Source organism: Haliotis rubra, unplaced genomic scaffold (genome assembly GCF_003918875.1).
Source record: "Haliotis rubra isolate DU_JTF1 unplaced genomic scaffold, ASM391887v1 Scf283, whole genome shotgun sequence".
Classification (NCBI taxonomy): domain Eukaryota; kingdom Metazoa; phylum Mollusca; class Gastropoda; order Lepetellida; family Haliotidae; genus Haliotis; species Haliotis rubra.
In genome coordinates, this window is record NW_025766925.1 from 728,036 (window position 1) to 749,056 (window position 21,021).

Consider the following 21,021-nt stretch of genomic DNA (forward strand, 5'->3'; position numbering starts at 1 on the left):
TTTTATATGTCTATATGGCAATTGATGTATAAATTAAATGTCAAAATGTATTTGGAAACCTATATAAGATACAAATGTCAATCTGACAGTTGACGAAAATGACGTATGCGAAAGTAAAATAGAACTTTACGTTTTGAGATGACCCACGCCAAGTTCTATTATCTATACAATTAATGCGCCTGAAACAAGAGGCGGTGGCAAATCGAGCACACCCGGCAAGATCAACCTCCGTATACTGATCATATGGCTGGCTTGTTGCGTATAAGGCTGATGTTAAATGTGGAATAACATCGTGTGCGAAATTCTTATTATGTCGGAAAGCGCATGTAAAATCTCCGAACCATCATCAAAACGTTGAAGACATGGTGACAGTCAGGTCGTCATCAAACGTGGAGACAGGTTCACGGATATGGAGTGATGCTCTGTCGAAATATATCTCCAAATGAACTTATAATACTATTGTTATTACATTTCGATCGTGTGGTCAAGCTTGGTGAGTTTGTCAATGGCATGTCAACCTCGCCTGACAGAGTTGAGCGTTTCTCACTTTATTAATAAGCCTGTTATCTGGCACAAACCGATACGTCACACGCTCATTCACTGGGTATGCTGCGCAACATGCAGGATATTTGCTCCCCTCGTTGACGGGGTATGCTGCGCTGCATACTGGATATTTGCACCCCTCCTTCCCTGGGTATGCTGTGCTGCATGCAGGATATTTGCACCCCTCGTTCCCTGAGTATGTTGTGCTCCATACTGGATATTTGCACCCCTCCTTCCCGGGGTATGCTGTGCTGCATACTGGATATTTGCACACCTCGTTCCCGGGGTATGCTGTGCGGCATATATACTGGATATTTGCACCCCTCATTCCCGGAGTATGCTGCGTGGCATACTGGACATTTGCGCCCCTCGTTCCCGGGGTATGCTGCACAGCATACTGGATATTTGCACCCTTTGTTCCCTGGGTATGCTGCGTGGCATATATACAGGATATTTGCACCCCTCGTTCCCGGGGTATGCTGCGCGGCATGCTACATATTTGCACACCTCGTTCCCTGGGTATGCTGCGCGGCATATATACTGGATATTTGCATCCCTATTTGGCGGGGTATGCAGCGCAGCATACAGGATATTTGCACCTCTCGTTCCCTGGGTATGCAGCGCAGCATACTGGATGTTTGCACCCTTCGTTCCCTGGGTATGCAGCGCAGCATACTGGATGTTTGCACCCTTCGTTACCTAGGTATGCAGCGCAGCATACAGGATATTTGCACCTCTCCGTTCCCTTGGTATGCAGCGCAGCATACAGGATGTTTGCACCCTCGTTCCTGGGTATGCAGCGCAGCATACTGGATGTTTGCACCCTTCGTTACCCAGGTATGCAGCGCAGCATACAGGATGTTTGCACCCTTCGTTCCCTGGGCATGCAGCGCAGCATACTGAATATTTGCACCTCTCGTTCCCTGGGTATGCAGCGCAGCATACTGAATATTTGCACTCCCTCGTTCCTAGGTATGCAGCGCAGCATACTGGATGTTTGCACCCTTCGTTTCCTGGGTATGCAGCGCAGCATACTGAATATTTGCACTCCTCGTTCCCTGGGTATGCAGCGCAGCATACTGAATATTTGCACCCTTCGTTACCCTAGGTATGCTGCGCAGCATACTGGATATTTGCACCCTTCGTTCCCTGGGTATGCAGCGCAGCATACTGGATATTTGCACTCCTCGTTCCCTGGGTATGCTGCGCGGCATATTAACTGGATATTGGCATCCCTCATTCCCTGGGTATGCTGCGCAGCATACTGGATATTGGCACCCCTCGTTCCCTGGGTATGGTGCGCAGCATACTGGATATTGGCACTCCTCGTTCCCTGGGTATGCTGCGCTGCATACTGGATATTTGCACCCCTCGTTTCCGGGGTATGCTGCGCTGCATACTGGATATTTGCACCCCTCGTTCCCTGGGTATGCTGCGCTGCATACTGGATATTTGCACCCCTCGTTTCCGGGTTATGCTGCGCTGCATACTGGATATTGGTTCCCCTCGTTTCCGGGTTATGTTGTGCTGCATACAGGATATTTGCACCCCTTGTTCCCTGAGTATTCTGTGATGCAAACCCACTGAACCAGGCCGGATGAAGTACAGGCCAGGACAGGTGGCGTATGCCTGAAACAGGGGTTAAATAAGTAGTCCCCTGGAGTAATCAAAGTTATTGTTCTGGTACATATATAATATCCACAGAGAAACGGGATTTTCAAGTGGTGGATGTTCGATCTTTTCTAACTGTTCCCCCTTCCCTGATGCGCGCGCCGAGTATAGGTCGAGGTCATGACATCTCACCTCTTACATTCCCCATAAACACTATCCTCAAGTTACCATGGTTACGTCCACAGATAACAAATGCTCTGATTGGATGATTAGTAGCATACCCAATGCTATTTCATGGGATCAAATTCTCAACTTCAATCCCTGTGCGAAATACGCATTATGTCGGAAAGCGCACGTACAATCTCCAAAACCTCATTATGAACTTCAAATACAGCTACTGATCCCACACATGTGCTGTTGTTCTTATGGGCGCAACGAGCCACAGTTCAACTCTTAAACCGACAGCAGGTTTTATTTCATAGTGAAAAATATGTGTGCCTGGCTATCATAACAGATGCGTTATCTAACATAGGTCTACACAATTGGGATAGAATGACATGTGTCAACCAAGTCAGAGAGCCTGACCATCTGATCCCGTTAGTCGCCTCTGACGACAAGCATGGGTTGCTGAAGACCAATACTGACCGTGATCTTTACGGGTTAAGAGTGAATTTAAAATGGGTGTGATCGTTCCTTCTGATTTCAACAGACACGTCGCCGATGTCAAGTTACACTGTTATCAAGCGGATCCAGCACGATGCTCCTGGAGTCACATGAAATCACCGAAGTACACCTGCCAAACAGCACATTTTGTTTAATTTTGCTACAGAAGACAGCAGTGAACATATCAAGAGCGGTCAACACGTGTTTCTACAGAACAAAATCTTCAATTTAAACACAAAATTTAACGTCATATAGTGGCTTGATTAAAAGTATTCTTCGGCTTACAGCCGTGTGTTCACCACTTGAGAGTTCATAGCTATATACAAATTGTTTACATATGACGACACAGGCATGTGAGGTCGACATATATATATGTTTGAGGTCAAAACAATTAGGCGCCATTAAATATAGGCTTGTGACTACTGTTGGTGGAGATCCTGGGCCTGAAACACGTCATTGTAGCTCCTCCCAAACACATATGTAGCCGAGTCTTCATCCGGAATCCTCATCTCGGGTGGATCGTACCCTCTGATGTACCGGCACTTGGCCACCTCATCCCAAACACCTTCCTCCTGATCCCCATCAGCCACACCTCCGGTCTCATCTTTCTCCGGGTTTTCTTCCCCCTCCACCTTCAGACCGGGGATGAGAGGTAGGGGTGCAGGAATGGACTCCTCGCCGGTGTCCTCGTTGTAAAACATGACACTCACGCCACGTTGTTCCTTGAACGTCTTGGCAGATTTGGAATGACTTCCTCGTTTTGTCTTTTTACCGAATGTACGTTTGGTTTGCATATTAGTGTCTTTAGATGTCCTTGGTCGAGCAGATGCGCCTCTAGATGGTTCGTGGATCACATTCAGACTGAGGGAATTTACAGGCACAGACCCTCGCCTTGGTCGAAGCCTGCTCGGTTTCACGCTTTCCGTTGTGGAAGTGTCCGTAAACATATTACTCTTGTTCTTGGAAGACATAATGTGGATCCCTTCAGTAAGAGCTACTGTGCCTCGTCGTTTAGTCAGTCGACTAGAAGCGCTGGTATTTTCAACACCGGGCAATGTAGACTCCAAGACTCTGTTCCAGCTCTCTTCCGGTTGCTCTTCAGACAAATTCAGGATGTTTTTCATGAGCTGCTGAAGGTCACTCACTTCCTGTCTGCTCACCGCCACTGGCTCGGATTGTCGTCTGCTCACCAGACGCGAGGCGAGGGGCAGGAAGCCGGGGTCAGGCTCCTGGGTGTAAGGAGGGGTTCTGCTAACGCTGGTCCTACCCGCAGGAGGGAGGATTAAGGATTTTGAAGTATCTTTATCCAAGTTCTGATGACTCTTCTTGTACGTTCGAGGACTTCCCAAACCTGAAATAGAAAGAATGAAGTTTTTAGATGACATTTTACCCAAACTAATGAATAAAGTACTTATTCAAATGTACATAATGAAAGCGTCCATTGCCCATTGTATCTGTCTTAAAGACATGTCTACAGTAAGACAACAACTGACATTCTCGGTTTTTCTATGTTGTTGTTGTTGAGTTAGGTGCTTTGGAGGTCGCCTTCGCGGGTTGGCATGTCGGCAGACTATTTTTTTCAACACTACCTTCTTTTATACTGAAATGGAAAAAAAGTATTCGGCCCTATGTGGTGACTACAAATGAAACACCCGGAAATGCTGTTGTCGATTCTGATGGATCTGATAGATGTATTTTAGATGTGTTTGGAACCTTCCGTTTGCTACAGTTTTCAGCGCCTGTTTTAAGCCAACTATCGTTTTGTATTTCTTTGCCCGAATGTTTAGTTGCGTTTCACATCGAACATAGCATTGATAAAGCCTGAAATAGAAGTAATTTCGATTCCTGGTACAACAAATTCGTTGGTCTACACAAAATCTGTCAGTGTCGTATGTCGTATAAAGGCAAGTCACCTCAGAATCAGTACTACAACCTTTGCTTGAACCGCCTGCATTTAACCTGTTCAATCTTTAACTGACGTTTACAATTCTAAGATATAAGCATATATTCCATGCAGGTTTCATTGTCAAACACAAAAACCACGCCAAGTATTTCATTCAACTGCAACGTAGTATAAGCAGACAATCTTGTTCCTGATCACATAGTTAAGTGTATACCTACGTCTGACAAGTCAGCCACTCCACTGGGAATGTGCTCAAACTACGACAGCAGCGTTCAACCCGAGCACGTGCCTAACAGTGTTATACACTCTCTGATCCATCCAGCTATATAATCCCTCTCATATACTCTTAACCAGGTCAGTAGGGGATAATCCAATAATCCTCCCCTCCACCAATTAATCACTACTACTATTTGAAATGACTTGTTTTTCCTAATTTACATCAACTACCACAGCGAACAGATCGTCAAGTGTCACAGATGAAGTATCTTCCATGTGACAAAGTGAAGGGATGTCAGTGGTGATACATAGATACATGGGAGGGCCAGTGTGTCGGATCAGCAGACCTATAAGTAATTATTCCAGATCACCTCTTTAATTACGCGCACCTGCATGGTTCGACTCACCGATCATCCAGTGAACCAGAAGGTCAACAAACTACAGTGCTGATGTATACATCATGGAACCTTTAACATGGTCCATGATAAATATTTTAGCTATGTAATATCTTTACAAGTTAATGTTCTTAGAAACTACGACGTGATGCAGGTTTGTGGTGTTTACCATTCAGTAAAACCTATATGAAGGATCTGGTGCTGACAAATCAAGAATCATAATCCGGGATTTGAACCCAGTACCACTGAATACTGACGCGAGATTTGCACAGTTGCACAAAGATCTATTGGACCGGGCTGTGCTACGTTTGATCTATAGTCATTTTACTTTATATTAAATTCTAAACATGTTTAGGTTATTGGGCAATATACAATGATAGACTCTTTGTTGTAAACATGTTTGAAAATTCTAAAAATGTTTAGAATAAGGGGTGTTTTGTTTAGGGGTCGTTAAGGCTGTGATACGATAGCTTATTCCGTGCGTTTAGACCATCAAAGCGTTTAGATAGGACACAGTAAATATGCAATGTGTAAAACCTGAACACATTCCTAAACATGCTTAGACCTAAACATGTCTGCATGTTTTCATGGTAGGAACTGTCTACCAAATGGAAGAGGCTGATACATGATTCTTACGTTCTCGCGTCTGTTTTCCTCTATGTGTGTGCGTCAAAGACCCAGCTGGAGTCTGGGTGAAGTGAATCTGGTGTTAACGTGGCGTTCACGATTATTGCACTTATATAGCTACATACATTGTGTCCGGCTGTTTGTACCAGCCTACGTAGACATCATGCTGCAGTTTAACATGAATACACCACTCAGAAACATATAACACTGACTCTGAGATGACCGGTCCTCGCCCTACCCCATTAATGCCGAAACAACAATTCACCATTTGGAACTATATACTAAGGGTACGACACTCACGGAGTCTACTGTGTGGAAGGATATGAAGGCATTGTAATTAGACCCCTCAGTAAATGTTCGACAAAGATATTGCATACAACGCAAATCGACAAACAAAAGGTATCTCATTTACATTACCAAGCCGCTTCCAACTTTTACTTATATGTATCTACATGTATATAATGGGACAGTCTCGCAAATACTTCAGACAATATTACTTAAAATCTGTACTGAGAAGGAGATGTGATATTGTATTTCATATAAGACAAGCTGGCAAACAAAAGGTATCTCATTTACATGAACAAGCCGCTTCCAACTTTTATGGGGGCGTTGGGGTAGCATAGTGGTTCAAGCGTTGGCTCGTCACGCCAAAGACCCGGGTTCGATTCCCCACATGGGCACAATGTGTGAAGCCAATTTCTGGTGTCCCCCGCCGTGATATTGCTGGAATATTGCTAAAAGCGGCGTAAAACTAAACTCAGTCAGTCAGTCAGTCCAACCTTTATGATATATTTCTATATCTACATGTATATAATGGGACAGTCGTGCAAATACTACAGTAAATATTACGGGAAATCTGCACTGAGAAATACGTGCGGCCCAGTTCAATGAGGACCTTGTTGTGTAACGCTGACAGTACCCATTGCTATAGTTTAGTTGACTGAAGATCCGAGTCACCCAAGCGCAAATACCTATCGGAATTCTAATCATTGGATATCCCAACTACTGAGGGTGTGCTGGGCGGATCATACACAGTCCCCTTATTGTGAACCTCGGGTTATAAGGCCGTACCACTATTCATTCCTCGTACAGAGTGCCAGGTATTGATATGGCTGAATATGCGTCATGCTGTATATTGGAGGTTAGTGGCCGACATTCCTGAATACCATGTCACTGACCTATCACACTGACATCAACACAGGTTGATCGGACTACTGGATATAGTATCTCCTTATTATGAAGGATCATTCTCGGATCATAATTGGCCATGTTCTGACTGTCATCTTGGTCTAGTGGATAGAGCATCTGCCAGGAGATCGGACGTCCACTGGTTCGATCCTCGGCTGCGTAATACCAAAGACGGTACTTGTTACATTGACTGTCCTCCGGCTCTTAAAGGGGTGAAACAAGGACCGGTCGCCTCGTAGTCAATATACTGTGTCTGAGGGACATAATATTTCAGTGGGCTACTATTAAACAGTCCCTGGTCGAAGCTACTGCAAATAGCCACATACACACACGCACGCCACGCACGCACGCACGCACGCACGCGCGCTGTGGTTATGTAATAGCACTAATGTTGACGTTAATCCCCATTTCACCTCACCACTCGGATATCACCTCACCTCACCTCAGATCAGATTACCTCACCTCACTCACATCATCTCAGACACCTCACCTCACCTCAGATCTCAGATCACATAATCTCAGATCACCTCACCTCACCTCATCTCAGATTACCTCACCTCACCTCATCTCAGATCACATCATCTCAGATCAGATCATCTCACCTCACCTCACATCATCTCAGATCACATCACATCCTCATCACCTGACCGTGCTCTATGGTGGTTTTAATCTAAACAGTTACGTGTCATCATTACAACCGTGTATTGAGGGTGGCTATGACTCTGACTGATGTCTTATGTTTTCATATATATATAACCAAAACAATGAGAGAAATCGAAGGGCTTTCGCGTGATAATACTTCTAAAGAAAAGACACAGCGAAACGACCATTCTCACATATTCTGAAAAGAAAGGTACGTTGAAAGCTCACCTTTCCCGAGATCTGGCGTGGATACAGACTGGAGACTGATCAGCTCACGTTGCAAGTCTCGAAGACTCTCATCTCGTCGGTTACAGATGCTGGCCTGCTTCCGGTCCAGGGCATCCATATGCTTGGCGAGGACCTTCTTGGCCGCATGGTGTCGGTTAAAGTCCCACGACATGTCTGCGATACGTGCCAACCGTCACAATTTGCAATGCATGCGGTGTCTCAGTCTTTAAAACTTAAAAATAACAGGACTGGCCAGCTTGTTGATTTACTTCCTAGACAGTAGTTCCTTAAACAGAGGCATAAGGCGACAATTGACTCCTTACATTATGGGATGATCGGGACAAACCACTTGTTTTGGCGTGACGTGTGTTGTTATGTCAGAGGAGAGTGGATCGATCTCATGGTGGATCTAAATGTCATGGCGTCTTCAATCCAAATCTCTTTCTGGTCAATAGTATCAATTCTACAGCGTCGTCAAAACAGCTGGTAGTCCTCTTCCATAAACTCTTGTACGAGTGATTGTCCAGCTCCTAATATGGTAAAGTCCTTCTTCCACACAGCGGTAAATGTATAGCGAATCGCTACACGGAAACTGCTGAGGAACTGCGAGGCGAAGTGACAGTAACGTAACGCCTAACGAATTACGAAAAAGGTGACGTTCTTCGTGTTCATCCGACATCCTTCGAGGTGAAAGTTTGTCTGTTCATTAGGTCGTCAGTGTCGTACACTGCCCCGCACACAAAGATCTGACGTCGTAATGCTCTTCAATACCACTATAGAGATAATCTGAAAATTGCCGCTTACCCTCCGTGTCAGTGAGACTTTCTATGGCAGCATTCTTCTGGGCAAGCCCGTCTTTGAAGCTGTGGATCTGGCGACTAAACATACACAATACCTCGTGTATTGGCTTGTTGATCCGGGCACATTATCCTCGAGGATACTGGAAGTCAGTTGTCCTTTTAATTCAGAGCCGGTGGTACACGCCAGAACGTTAGCATTTAAATGGAACCGGTGCCTTTCAGTGCCTAAGGTGTAGCATGTTTCTAAAGGTATATCTTAATTTAGGAGTGTAAATTATCTGTTTTGAATCGCAGGGTAAGATCTCTAAAGCAGTTTAATGGTTGATGTATGCAAGTAAACAAACATTCGCACCCTTCACTCCACCTCGCTTATTGACATTAATGCACTCTAGGTTATCTAACAAAAACATGGCTTGAGGCTTTGCGCATAGCAATATTATATATTCATATTTTTTTAAAACCGTATATAGTTTGAATTAAGTAAACATACATAAATGAAACTACAACACGGGAAATCAATCGCGTAAAATAAACATTCCACTTAATATCTTTCAAAGGAGTAGTGCAAAGAGGAAATTTGCGAGTTTAACTGCAGAAGGGTCCACAGAATGTGATTGGTTGTCCCTCTGTTTCACGGCATGAACCTTTCAGTCATTGCGCATCACTGACGCGTTATATATCATTCACGGGAAAACGCTGATGATACTTCCTGATTATTCCTGATATATCCATATTCATTTTAATATCATGCTATTCTCAAATGTTGATGTATTGAAAGGTATGCATGTTTCAGGTGTAGTGTGTGTACTTTCAATGTTAGATGATATCAACTTGTTTACCGTGTTAGTTTAACTGCACATATGTTTTGTGTGTAATATAGACAATAATACTGACTGTCTCTGTTGTCAACATATATCGACAGCAGCAAATCTCATCAGAGGTGGTCCTGTACTCTTAGTTGATATCATCGTCAAAATCTGGACAGCGCCCCTCTTGTCAGGTCATATGAACTTTCAACATGGAGGCCTGTGCATTCTCAATATAAACGAGCATTCCCAGCATCATTTCTTCCTCAAAAACGAACCTAAACGAGCAGATCCGATTGTCGTGGGATTGCCCTCGCAGCAAGTAAGTATGGCTTCCTCGAGGGGCAAATGATGAAATGTCTCCTCGTCAGGCTCACAATAAGCAACAGGGGCGGATACAGCTTTTTGAGAAAGGGGGGGTGCACACTATTGAGAAAAGGGAGGGTGCACACTTCATTTTCACCCGAGTTTCAATGGTCATTTAATAAACTTTCAGGACAAAAGGGGGGGGTGCGCACCCCTGCACCCCCCCTCTGGATCCGCCTGTGAGCAAAAGGTAAGTTATGCAATGCAAGATTCTAAGTGCAGTACATTGAATGCTGTCTTTTGAACACGTGTCATGTGGCTGCCTTAGTCGGTTAATGATCACAGGACCGCTGATAAGTAATTTGTCCACGTCCCTATTATGAGTTCTGACTCGATCTCCGACGGGCAAACGACGACATTGTTTTAAAGCACCGCATGAACTACCTATCTGACAGTATATATTTGCATATTTCTTCGTTATGGCTGACTATCTACCATCATTTCTGTGTTCATGTTTAGTAACTGCATGTGCCAAATTTGATTTGCGTTACTTTGTCTTCACTGCGAACATCCGCGTTACAATTTGTCTTCAGCAGCCCATGCTTGTCCTTAGAGGCAAGGCCCGAAACCAGGTGGTCAGGCTCGCTGATTTGGTTCGTGCATTTCATTCTGCTTCAAACCTCGTTTCACGGATTGGGCCCATTCCATCTGGCACCATTTACCATTCCGAAATTTCCCGGTTTGTGAATATCAAACCTCCTGTATTTGACAACATTGCCGTCTCGTTTGATACATTCGTCACTTCTTTCCGTAACCTCCATATTCGGCTTGGCCCGGAATACCACAAGTTGGTCACATCGTGGTGGCCTTAAAACATTTGAATAATACAGTTCAAAATTTGAGATAGGGAATTGGAATGTGGGCTGTTTGGCGCAACTGGCAGTAGGTGACGTCTACAACTTGTTAAAATGGTACTAGGCCTGTTACCATTATAGGTGATCCGGTCCCTCATCTTGCAATATTGGCCAAAGAGACGATGGCTGTTAACGCCTTCGAAATAATAATAATTATAATAATAATAATAATGCTAATTTTTGCGCCTAGAATCCAACACGATGCTGCTCTCTGGCGTTACATTATTACCCTGACGGAATTGTACTTTCAAAGCTGCTACTAAAGAAGAAATGTTCACACTCTTTCAAAATGGTGAGATAAAAATATGTTAACCATCAAATCTAATTTTAGTTGTCTTTTGACAATCTGGCGCTCATAGATAAAGGGAATATACTCGAAATTTAGTCGGCGGTATTAACAATTTTGAAAAGTTTGTTTTGTTGCGATCAGACAGGCCCCATACCAACATAGTAAATTGTAGGTCAACACACTTTGAATAAGTGTTTGATAACAACTGTCATTACGGTTTTGTCAATGCCTTGACAGTCATAAGGTTCTGAATCAGAAATTAGGCCAGTAACAGTGGCGTCATCTGCGAATTTCACAGTAAACAAGTCATTTAATGACAAGTAACAGTCATTGGTATACAAAACAGAAGAATACGGATGAAAGAACACAGTCCTGTGGAGCTCCAGTAGAGGTTGAGAGTAAAGAAGATTGATAGCCATTGACACTGACATACTGAGTTCTATGTACCCCTGAATTCCTTTAACCCATCTAATAATGTATGTCGGCTTCGCGCGACCGTATAGGTCCGTACATCCGCTTCTCAGGTACCCATTTTGAACAGCTGGGTGGACTGAGTGCAATGTGGACGAAGTGCCTTGCCCAGGAACACAACACAGTATGAGACCCAGGTCACAAATTTTGGTGTCTCCACCGGGCCTTTTGCGTGAGAGGCCAGCGCGCTAACCACTACACTACCGTGCTCCACAAAGACAATATTTTCTTTCATTGATGGCTTCTTTCAGACAGAAACACTATCCTTCCACGAAAGTTGTGCCAAACCAATTTAAAAGGCGTTAAAAAGACCTTTGTAAATTTCAATGGTACTTATTTGTTTGAAACTGTTCTCGTATTCTAGGTATAACAATATTCACGAGAAATAATAGTAAACATAGTCGCGGTGGGGTAGCCTAGTGGTTAAAGCGTTCGTTCGTCACGCCGAAGACCCGGGTTCGATACCCCACATGGGCACAAACTCACTCACTATTTGCGCAAACAGTTTGACGTCTTTCAAATACACCCCCTAATTGTCCTGTGCAACAAAAATTCTTATTATAAACTTGTCAGAAAACTGAGCGAATATAATATCTATTCATCTGAATCAAAGAAAGTCCCTATTGTCAGTGAACACGCCACGTTGATATGGGGCCAATACACCGGCTCCAAGCTTTGGCGCGAGTTGACGTCAAACAAGGTAGCCGTGAAACAGACTTAAGTCACTTTGGATCAACTCTTGATGTTGTGACTGAGGGTACATGTCGTATGTGTGAAGTTTACGCGAAATACTGTGCAGAGTTTAGGCAATAACGATTATCTCCCTTTGACCATACCTCGATCGCAGGAGTGAGAAATTTTAAACGTCAACCTTATGTGCCCGACCGAAACAGCTACGCACAGCTTCCGATCCCACTGAAGCATTGAAGAACATGGCTTGTGAGCTGGGGGCAGCAGGATGACGGTGAAAGCCCATAGAAATTAGATGCGAATCATGTTTTTGTGGTTTCAACCTTAAATGTTTCCATTTTGTACATGCAAAATACACAAGAATTAGGTTCTCATCTCGTTCCATGTGCATCACTGTGCAAGAACATGTTCCTACATATTTGTTTTCAATTTCTTGTATGCAAATAATTAATCTTGACTTGAATGCTCAAAACTTGATTGCTTAAGTTAAGATTGAAGCTGTATGCTTTGAGGTATATTCCAGTTGCTAACGCCGCTCTCCACTTAGTTCTCGATGCTCAAGAGGCAAATAAAAAGGTCTGCCTAGTCCCATCTCTTTTTCTCCTCACAGACCAACGACATTTAGCTAGAAACTTGCAGAGTGCAAATGTTAAATAACAAACGCTTCATATCTCCATGTGCATTTACATTTGTAAATGATATAACCTACTTTGGAGTTTGACCCACTGTTTATTCATCAGACTGGACCAGATGATCCAGTGATTGGTGATTGATGTGGTAATTGTAGCACACCAGCTGAGTACAATGAAACAAAACTACCATGTTCATCCCATCCATTTCTTCATGACAAGCATAGGCTGCAGACACCTGGTTCACTGCAGAGACACTTGTAATTAGTTGATTACTACATGTCACATTATCCATGGAAGAAGACTCAGAGTGATGCAAAGTGATGACCCAACAAACAAACATCACATGATACCCAGTCCTGTCAACAGCTCCTCTTTTTGGATACAAAAACTTGTGTTCGGCAAACCATCTTCTGTCTGTTTGCACAGTCCTTAAAAGTTTCATCTGGATCAATCAGACCATAGGCGGATCCAGAGGGGGGGTGCAGGGGTGCGCACCCCCCCCCCTTTTGTGCTGAAAGTTTGTTAAATGACCATTGAAACTCGGGTAAAAGTGAAGTGTGCACCCCCCCTTTCTCAAAAAGCTGTATCCGCTCCTGAATCAGACAGACCAAGATTGATACGACTGTCCAATGCCACCTTATCATACTTGAAATCAACCAAAATACTAAGCCCAACAGCCTGGTCCATTCAGCCTGGTATTAAAAAGCCACTCAAGAAGATGTGACCAGCTAATTTGAGTCAGTATATCACTGTACCTCAGTCTCATCAAAGTTCATCCTGTACTAAACAGCTCTACCATGTCTCAAGGAGCCTGTTATCCATGGATGTTACACCACTGTAAGAAATGAATTCACAAAGTCTCCATCCTCATTTCATGTTCAATACAGTCCCAGTTCAAGGCAAGGCAGTAAATGATACATTCTAACATAAATATATTTTCTCTAAAGTGATTTAGCTTCATTTCAGTTGTGATTCACTGGTACATTTTTGCTTAGCATGGTAAAACCATGCCACTAACAAGAACACAGAGGTGGGAACCCAGGAAAGGGCTTTACACATTTTACCCATCTGGTAAATTGACCCAAGGTGTTTCATGAGATGAGCAATCAATGTACATGTTATGCAATAATGAACTTACAATCATCAACAATTGTAGCCTGTTGCCTGTCAACATCAAGAAAATATTTTCATGACTTCATAAAAAAATAACAAACAGAATCAACAGGCAAATAAATTTTACTAGAGCATGGGAGTTCCAGAGTGGGCTGACAATACTGAGTCAACGCAATACAACATGAAATAGATAACCCAGACTCAACTGTAGAATAGCTGAACTATAGCACATCCCTTCCCACCAGGGTCACAGCCACCATTGAAACTAGGCTAAACTACCAGCTGGAAAACATTTGGGACTATCCTAACTTGTCTCTAACATACATAGATTTTCTGTGACAACACCCAGAGGTTATGCAAACAGAAACTGAAGATCTATTGGTAACCTCCTCACAATGTGAATGTCTGCATTAACCAGAAGATTAAAAGAACACTCTTGGACTATAGAGTAGACTTTGAAAACAACCTCCTGAACAGTATTGAGATCACACGTTTAAATAGATAATTTACTAGTGAATAGGTTATCAATAGATTTGCGTATTTGTGCCAGTACCTCTGACAATATATTATCCTTCCCCTTCTGTCTGCCTACATCAACAGGTATTAGAATGGAGAGAGTCCTCAACCAGCTCCACTTCTTGGTAGATTGAGTCACAAGATTCATACTATGTTCACACAACAGTGTCTGCCTTGAGTGTCAACAAGGATTCTACTTCCTCCCTAACAACAGCTACAAACAACAACAATAATGGACACAATATCTTGTACAAGAGTAAGCAGACAACTTAGACACAGCAAGAACAACAACTAAGAACTAGGTAGCACTTTCTGACAGTTTTGGCACAGGTAACCTCTCAGTGTGATTGTCTATCTCTGTGGAGTCACAGGACTAACAGCAATCTAGCCTTCTGACACTTGCATGTAAGAAATTGTCAAGAGGTTGTGTCATTTAATACTAATTCATATAATGACCTCCGATCAAATCAGAGCATCATTCTTATCCCACCAAGATGCTTCACTCACAGGTAGACCTAACTCTTACAATGACAAATCCCAAATAAACGCACTGTGTTAGAGTGTCTCTCACTGAAAGGGTTAACTACAACCAACTACACTACATAATCATGTGCATAGTAGGTGAACATGGACAATACTTCTATATGTAAACCACCGGTATGCAAGGGCAACTCAACAGACAACTGTAGACATGGTATGAAAATTGGACCTGACACAAACAGGATGGAATAATGAGTACTCAAGAGACCTGGATAAAATAACAGATATGCTTGATATTTTCGAATTACCTTCACGATGATACTATCATTATAAACGTTGAGCCCGAGCCAAATAACTCCCTCACATCACTGTACTATTTAAAATATAGTTCTGATTAACAATTTGAACCCTTCCTGCGGTGGAGATAATGCATTGACAAGGAGAAATCTTGATAAATTATCACTACCGAATGCTGCTGCAAATAACTGTACTTGTAGCCGGTGGCAATGGCTTGCATGATTGGATAGCAATGTGACTTGTAACCCTGGAGGGGAAGGAGGTGCATGGTGTTCAACATACCGTTACATCACAATGCAGTCACACAATGCTAGGATAAGAAAACATATCAAAAGTATGGAGGTTGTCAGCGACGACAGGACACAAGTAATGGACCACTGGCAATCATCACACAGGTGGTAGGGTTGAGGGAGAGAGAAATTAATTCTATGTACAGTGGGAGGGAGGGAGAAGGGACAGAGAGACTATCTGTACATGAGATCTCATGCTACAATACAGCACCCTAGGGTGTGAGCTTGACTGCCAGACTTGGAATACCATCTGCTCTCCATGCACTGGTTCACATCACTGTACAAAAGGAACATCACAATCAAGTGAAAGTATCACAATCTTTTGTTTTCACCTGTGTTCAGTAACCAAGTACACTGTACTCCCTTACAACCCAAGACATTTAGGTTCCATACATCTGCAATTCAAGATCACATCCAAGGGTCGCATCAAAGCTACATATCAAGACATATTTTCTCATAAAAACTTTCACTGTCATCAACAATCAGATTATAATGATTTAATGAACCTGCATGGTACATTACTTAAGTCTCTCACATATGGATGTCACTAAATCCCCCAACAGTCTTGATATTTCTTGCCAAAGTAAAAGCACTGGGCACACACCAGTCAGTTGCCCCTCTCCATATTCAATTGTGATCATGCCCATTATAGCGACTGCTCTGTAAGTCTCACAGACAGCACAAACTGATAGTCCCTATCGACTTGAAAATTACTTTTTCCAAGAAGCCTTTTCCTCTGTAGAAGTGGCACTATTGTAGCCATTTAATGAAAGGGTGAATGAAAGATATACCTTTATATTTTTCATATTAAATACCTTTATACAGTACCGTTTCTGTAACAGATGCAGAATGAATGTCTTTTAATTTACTCTATACACTATGATCATCTGGAAAGTGTCACCGGGCAGATGAAATCTACTCAGATTGGTGTGTGTAGTAATGGGTCTGTGTCCACACTAGCTCCACAAAGTTGTCAGATCTGATCAGTTTCATTAAGTACACAAATCCTCTCATGTACTTATATACTTGTAGAACTTGATGATTCTTGTAAACCAGTTGACACTTATTTGACTGATTTCATTACTACACACAGTGTGTAACAACACTATTAAATTTGTTGAAAAGATGATATATTTTACAACTAGTTGTACGATCATATGGCGGACTTTCAGATTTATATCCAACATGTTGCCCATCTCTAACATTAGCCCAGTAGAATACTCACAAAGAGCTCAAAAGTGGAACGTTATCATTTCATGACTCATACATAAATAAGGCAGATTTATTCTGCCTCAGTTGTAAGGTTTTCAGTTCTTTAACGATATTCAAGTATTAACTAAAAATATCTCATATTACTTGCTCTAAGGCAGAGATACAGCCAATGCAATGTTAAACTCTGATTCACTTACTGATACAATAAACTGATCTTTATTTCAATGATACCATGCACTAATAATTGTGACTGTTGAATTTTGGTCTCGCAAAAAATTCCTGCAATTATCTTGTACCGACCATACTGCAAATATCTGAACATCAACCACAAGTTGGCAGCATAGGAAAATTAAGTTTGTGTTTTGATAATTGAGCAACTCTCTGTTATTTAACATTGTCTATTACTGGAAGAACTGATGTAGCAAGATGAACATATCATTTACTCACTACGAAATGCATCAAAAATACTTCTGATAGTTGTCCTGTATGTCAAACAAAATTTGTCAGAATTTCATAACAGCCAACGCTCCTTTCAAATGATTCTAATGGGTAAATCTAAAATATATCAATAAAGTAACAAACTGACTTCAAATATAATAACATTTTCAACAAGTGTAAACATGCATCACTTGATCAACATAAAATTACTTAGGTGGTGAAGGTAAACTGACACATTTTGATAAAATTTTTCACTTCTTCAGCAATATACAAGTCAAATTTGAGGCAGATTTGCCAACAGCATGCAATTTCAGAATCGGATAAACCTTTGAGAAGTCATTCGTAACTGAATGAACTTTCTTAACACTTGTGTAATATGTTGAGCCATAAAAACAGTTGCTAAAACTGAAGTAACTGCATGATGATCAAGGTGATAGCATACTTACTACAAATAGATTATAAAATCACTCTTTGTTAATCTTAACAGGTGATAAGAGCAGCCATCCCTGCCATCATAAACGATCAATACTCTGCACCAATACAAAGCGTAATTTAGAAAAATAATGACAAGAAATGTCACTCTTATAACTTTTACATACTGTTTCAGTACACATTTACCCTCAAAATGAAAATGATTAAATTTAGAACAACAATTGATGTCAAAAATCCATGTTATTTACTTTCAACAGTCTCAGCTGTTTCAGCATGTCAAAGAGGCTTTAAAAAAGAAATGAATATTGTAAAATGTTTAAAGGGTGTGTATTCGATGTTCTCCCTATTGCTATCAGCAGTTCTATTCTCAGATTTTACCATGACACTGACGGTTAGGAACACAAGTGTAAGTGACAGGAACATTGCAAGTAAATATTGCACCAAGAAGTCACAAGTCCGGACATACATTGTGCAAACCAACAAGAGATGAAGGCATAAAGTAATAAACATACTCTAACTCCACGTCTCCACAGTCTCCAACCAGCTGCGGTGTCTCATCATGATCCCTTCATATGAAGAGTTATGACAGACTCAAGTGCAACAGATAGATACAAAAGTGCTTTTGACAGGCAGCTTTCAAACTTTATGAAAAAACCTCCCTTTCCAAGATTCAACTGATGGCCAAGCCATAGAAAATTAGAATTTATTAATTTAGATATTGATTGCTTCAGACTGTGGAGAGATGTTCACATTTGTTCCTACCTGACTTCAACCCTGAACATGGGGCCAGCAAAACAACAAACTTGTCATAAAATTTCACAAACACAATATGAACTGATATCGAATATTCCACATTGGTTGGCTGGCTCAACCTGACCCATGTCTGAGAGCAGAGTTAGATAAATAAGTGTATTTGGTTGACAAGGAATGAAACACATGGCTAATTATGTAGCCCAAGACTGAGGTACATGTGGCACATGACAGCAGGGGCTGTGCAAGATAGCATGCTTCAGTGTGGAGATCCTAGCAGCTTCCTATTCCAGACTGGTGTGATATAACAACATGATGCTCAACAGTCAACTATACATATGACATACAACAAAGTCTCCAGTTGGCTACATTAACATACACATCATCACAACATTAAGTGCAAACTCATAGTCAGGACTGATTTTGCTCATGGAATAGTAACTTCTATCTGAACATATATGTATTTGCGTCCACTGAACAAAATCCGAATAATGTTTTAGAATGATTTTCAGATGATTCTAGATACCCTTTTCTGAACTTATGGCCTAAAATATACAATTGGTTCAAAAGAATTCAACATATCCAACTGCTGAGCACTTCACACATTAAAAACAACCAAGAAATCTGGCTTGAACTTCCTGGTAACAGAAAGGTATATCTTGCACAGTCCCTGTAAAGTGCCCTACAACTGACTACATAACTGGTGCGTACATTGGTGTGAGTTTCACTGGGAGATTGTAACAACAGACTACAGGAATGACTTGGTGCTATAATATATGTCTTATGGATGTACCAGGTGTAATTTTGTCTACTACTATCAACACACAATGTGCCAATTCTAGGAAGCTGATTCTTGTGACTCTATGCTCATCCAACACCCAATCCCCATCAGTTGTTATCTTCAATGGTCTACAAGTAATTCATCTCCATCACAAAGTAATGTGCCTCATAAGCCAGTTACTACACAGAAGACTGACAAATGCATGAAACACACAATCTTTCATTCTAATGACATCGCGTCTCAGTAGTTGTTTTACATTTATATGTACTTGAAATGTGTCATCCGATTCTTTAGATCTCAGCTGATCTCTGAATAAAACACTTTTAAAAATTCCTATAAAAATAATGATCTTTCTTTTATCTTAATGAGACCTGATTCGCTCATGTCTCGCAGATGTTGACCTTGTCTAGTGACCTTGACCTGTACACAATCCCAATCATGGTGACACGTCAAGGTGAGGCAGCTTCTCCTGTATTTCACTATATTGCTAAAACATGGTGTTTACAACTGTGATATGGTAAAATTTGATTGTTGTTGTTCCCCGACTGATGGTTGTCTGTACGCAGGTACGAAATTGCCGGCCGGCAGTGCAGACGATAGTGCCTGTGGCAGTGGCAGATGATGTGAAACTAGAGATAGGCACCCTGTGACAACAACGATGACGACGACATTGCTCTATCAGATCTCCAGGTCGAGGTGAACTCACACGCCCAACAGGGTCAGATCACTCTCTACAACAAAAGGTGAAAAGATGATTACAATGTGATTTGGGCAAAAAAGATGTTTTGTTAGAATTTCAATATCATCTTGTCTGGTAAGGAGCTATTGCAAGCTATACCACTGAAGGACTGAGCTGCCAGTTGATGATTAAACAGCAATCTGACAACCTCCTGAGCAACCAACTATGCCACTGATGTAAAGCATACAAACAAAATACCACTCACACCTAGCTTCCTTCCTGAAAATCGACTCTTCACAGAGTTATCACTAACAATGTATGGTGGACAAATCTACCACTAGGTTCTCACAATGTAACTGATATTTTTCTGAAAGTACACACAACAGCCAGCTAGGACTGTATTCGCATCACCTTGGTTTGTTGGGCTGTTGGGTTGGGGGCTGCTGACCAGTGGCTCTCTGCCCAAACTGTAAAGGCTGTAGCTGTGGGCGATATGTCTGCCCATACATTCGCATGTCACCTGAAGTAGGGAGGAAACAAGTTACAAGTCTATCATGGTACCATTTCCATCCTTCCTAATACAAATGACTTAGAGTGAGTGAGGAGTATAGTTTTACGCCACTTTCAGCAATATTCCAGCAATATCACGGTAGGGGTGTCCAGAAATGGGCTTCACACATTGTACCCATGTGGGACATCGAACCATGGTCTTTGGCGTGACGACCGAACGCTTTAACCACTTGGCTACCTCACCGCCCCCAAACAACTTAGAAATATCTGTGGCTCCAGTAACTATCTGCCTTTGATAGGTACACCCAGCAGTCATACATCTTACATTAACTGATATTTGGAATTAAGAGACACAAAAGAGAAAATAAGGCCTTGGTCCTACTCAGGACAATTACACTACAAACATAAATGAATAGCTGATGCTATTGACACTTAATCTTCCAAATGGCTTTGTAAGAAGACACTTTTCATAATGGAAGGAATATACCTTCCAACAAGAAGCAACTGCAACAAGAAGACAAAGTCATCAATATCCCCCGCAATGGTAAAATACTCTTCATGAATATGTCTACGAATTATGATTATGTCAAATGTTTTGG

The 21,021-nt window shown here is 41.9% G+C and overlaps 1 protein-coding gene across 1 annotated transcript in view; it reads right to left on the reverse strand.

Moving 5' to 3' along the window:
- Positions 1-14,144: 14,144 nt before the first annotated feature.
- Positions 14,145-21,021, reverse strand: part of LOC124281353 (cAMP-regulated phosphoprotein 21-like) — a 68,691-nt gene continuing 61,814 nt past the window's right edge. Inside the window, exons 17-18 of the mRNA XM_046717388.1 lie at positions 20,324-20,432; positions 14,145-19,964 (exon numbers count right to left, since the gene is read on the reverse strand). Of these exons, the coding sequence (XP_046573344.1) occupies positions 19,958-19,964; positions 20,324-20,432 (116 nt within the window). The 3' untranslated portion in view covers positions 14,145-19,957. The remainder of the gene's footprint in view (positions 19,965-20,323; positions 20,433-21,021) is intronic.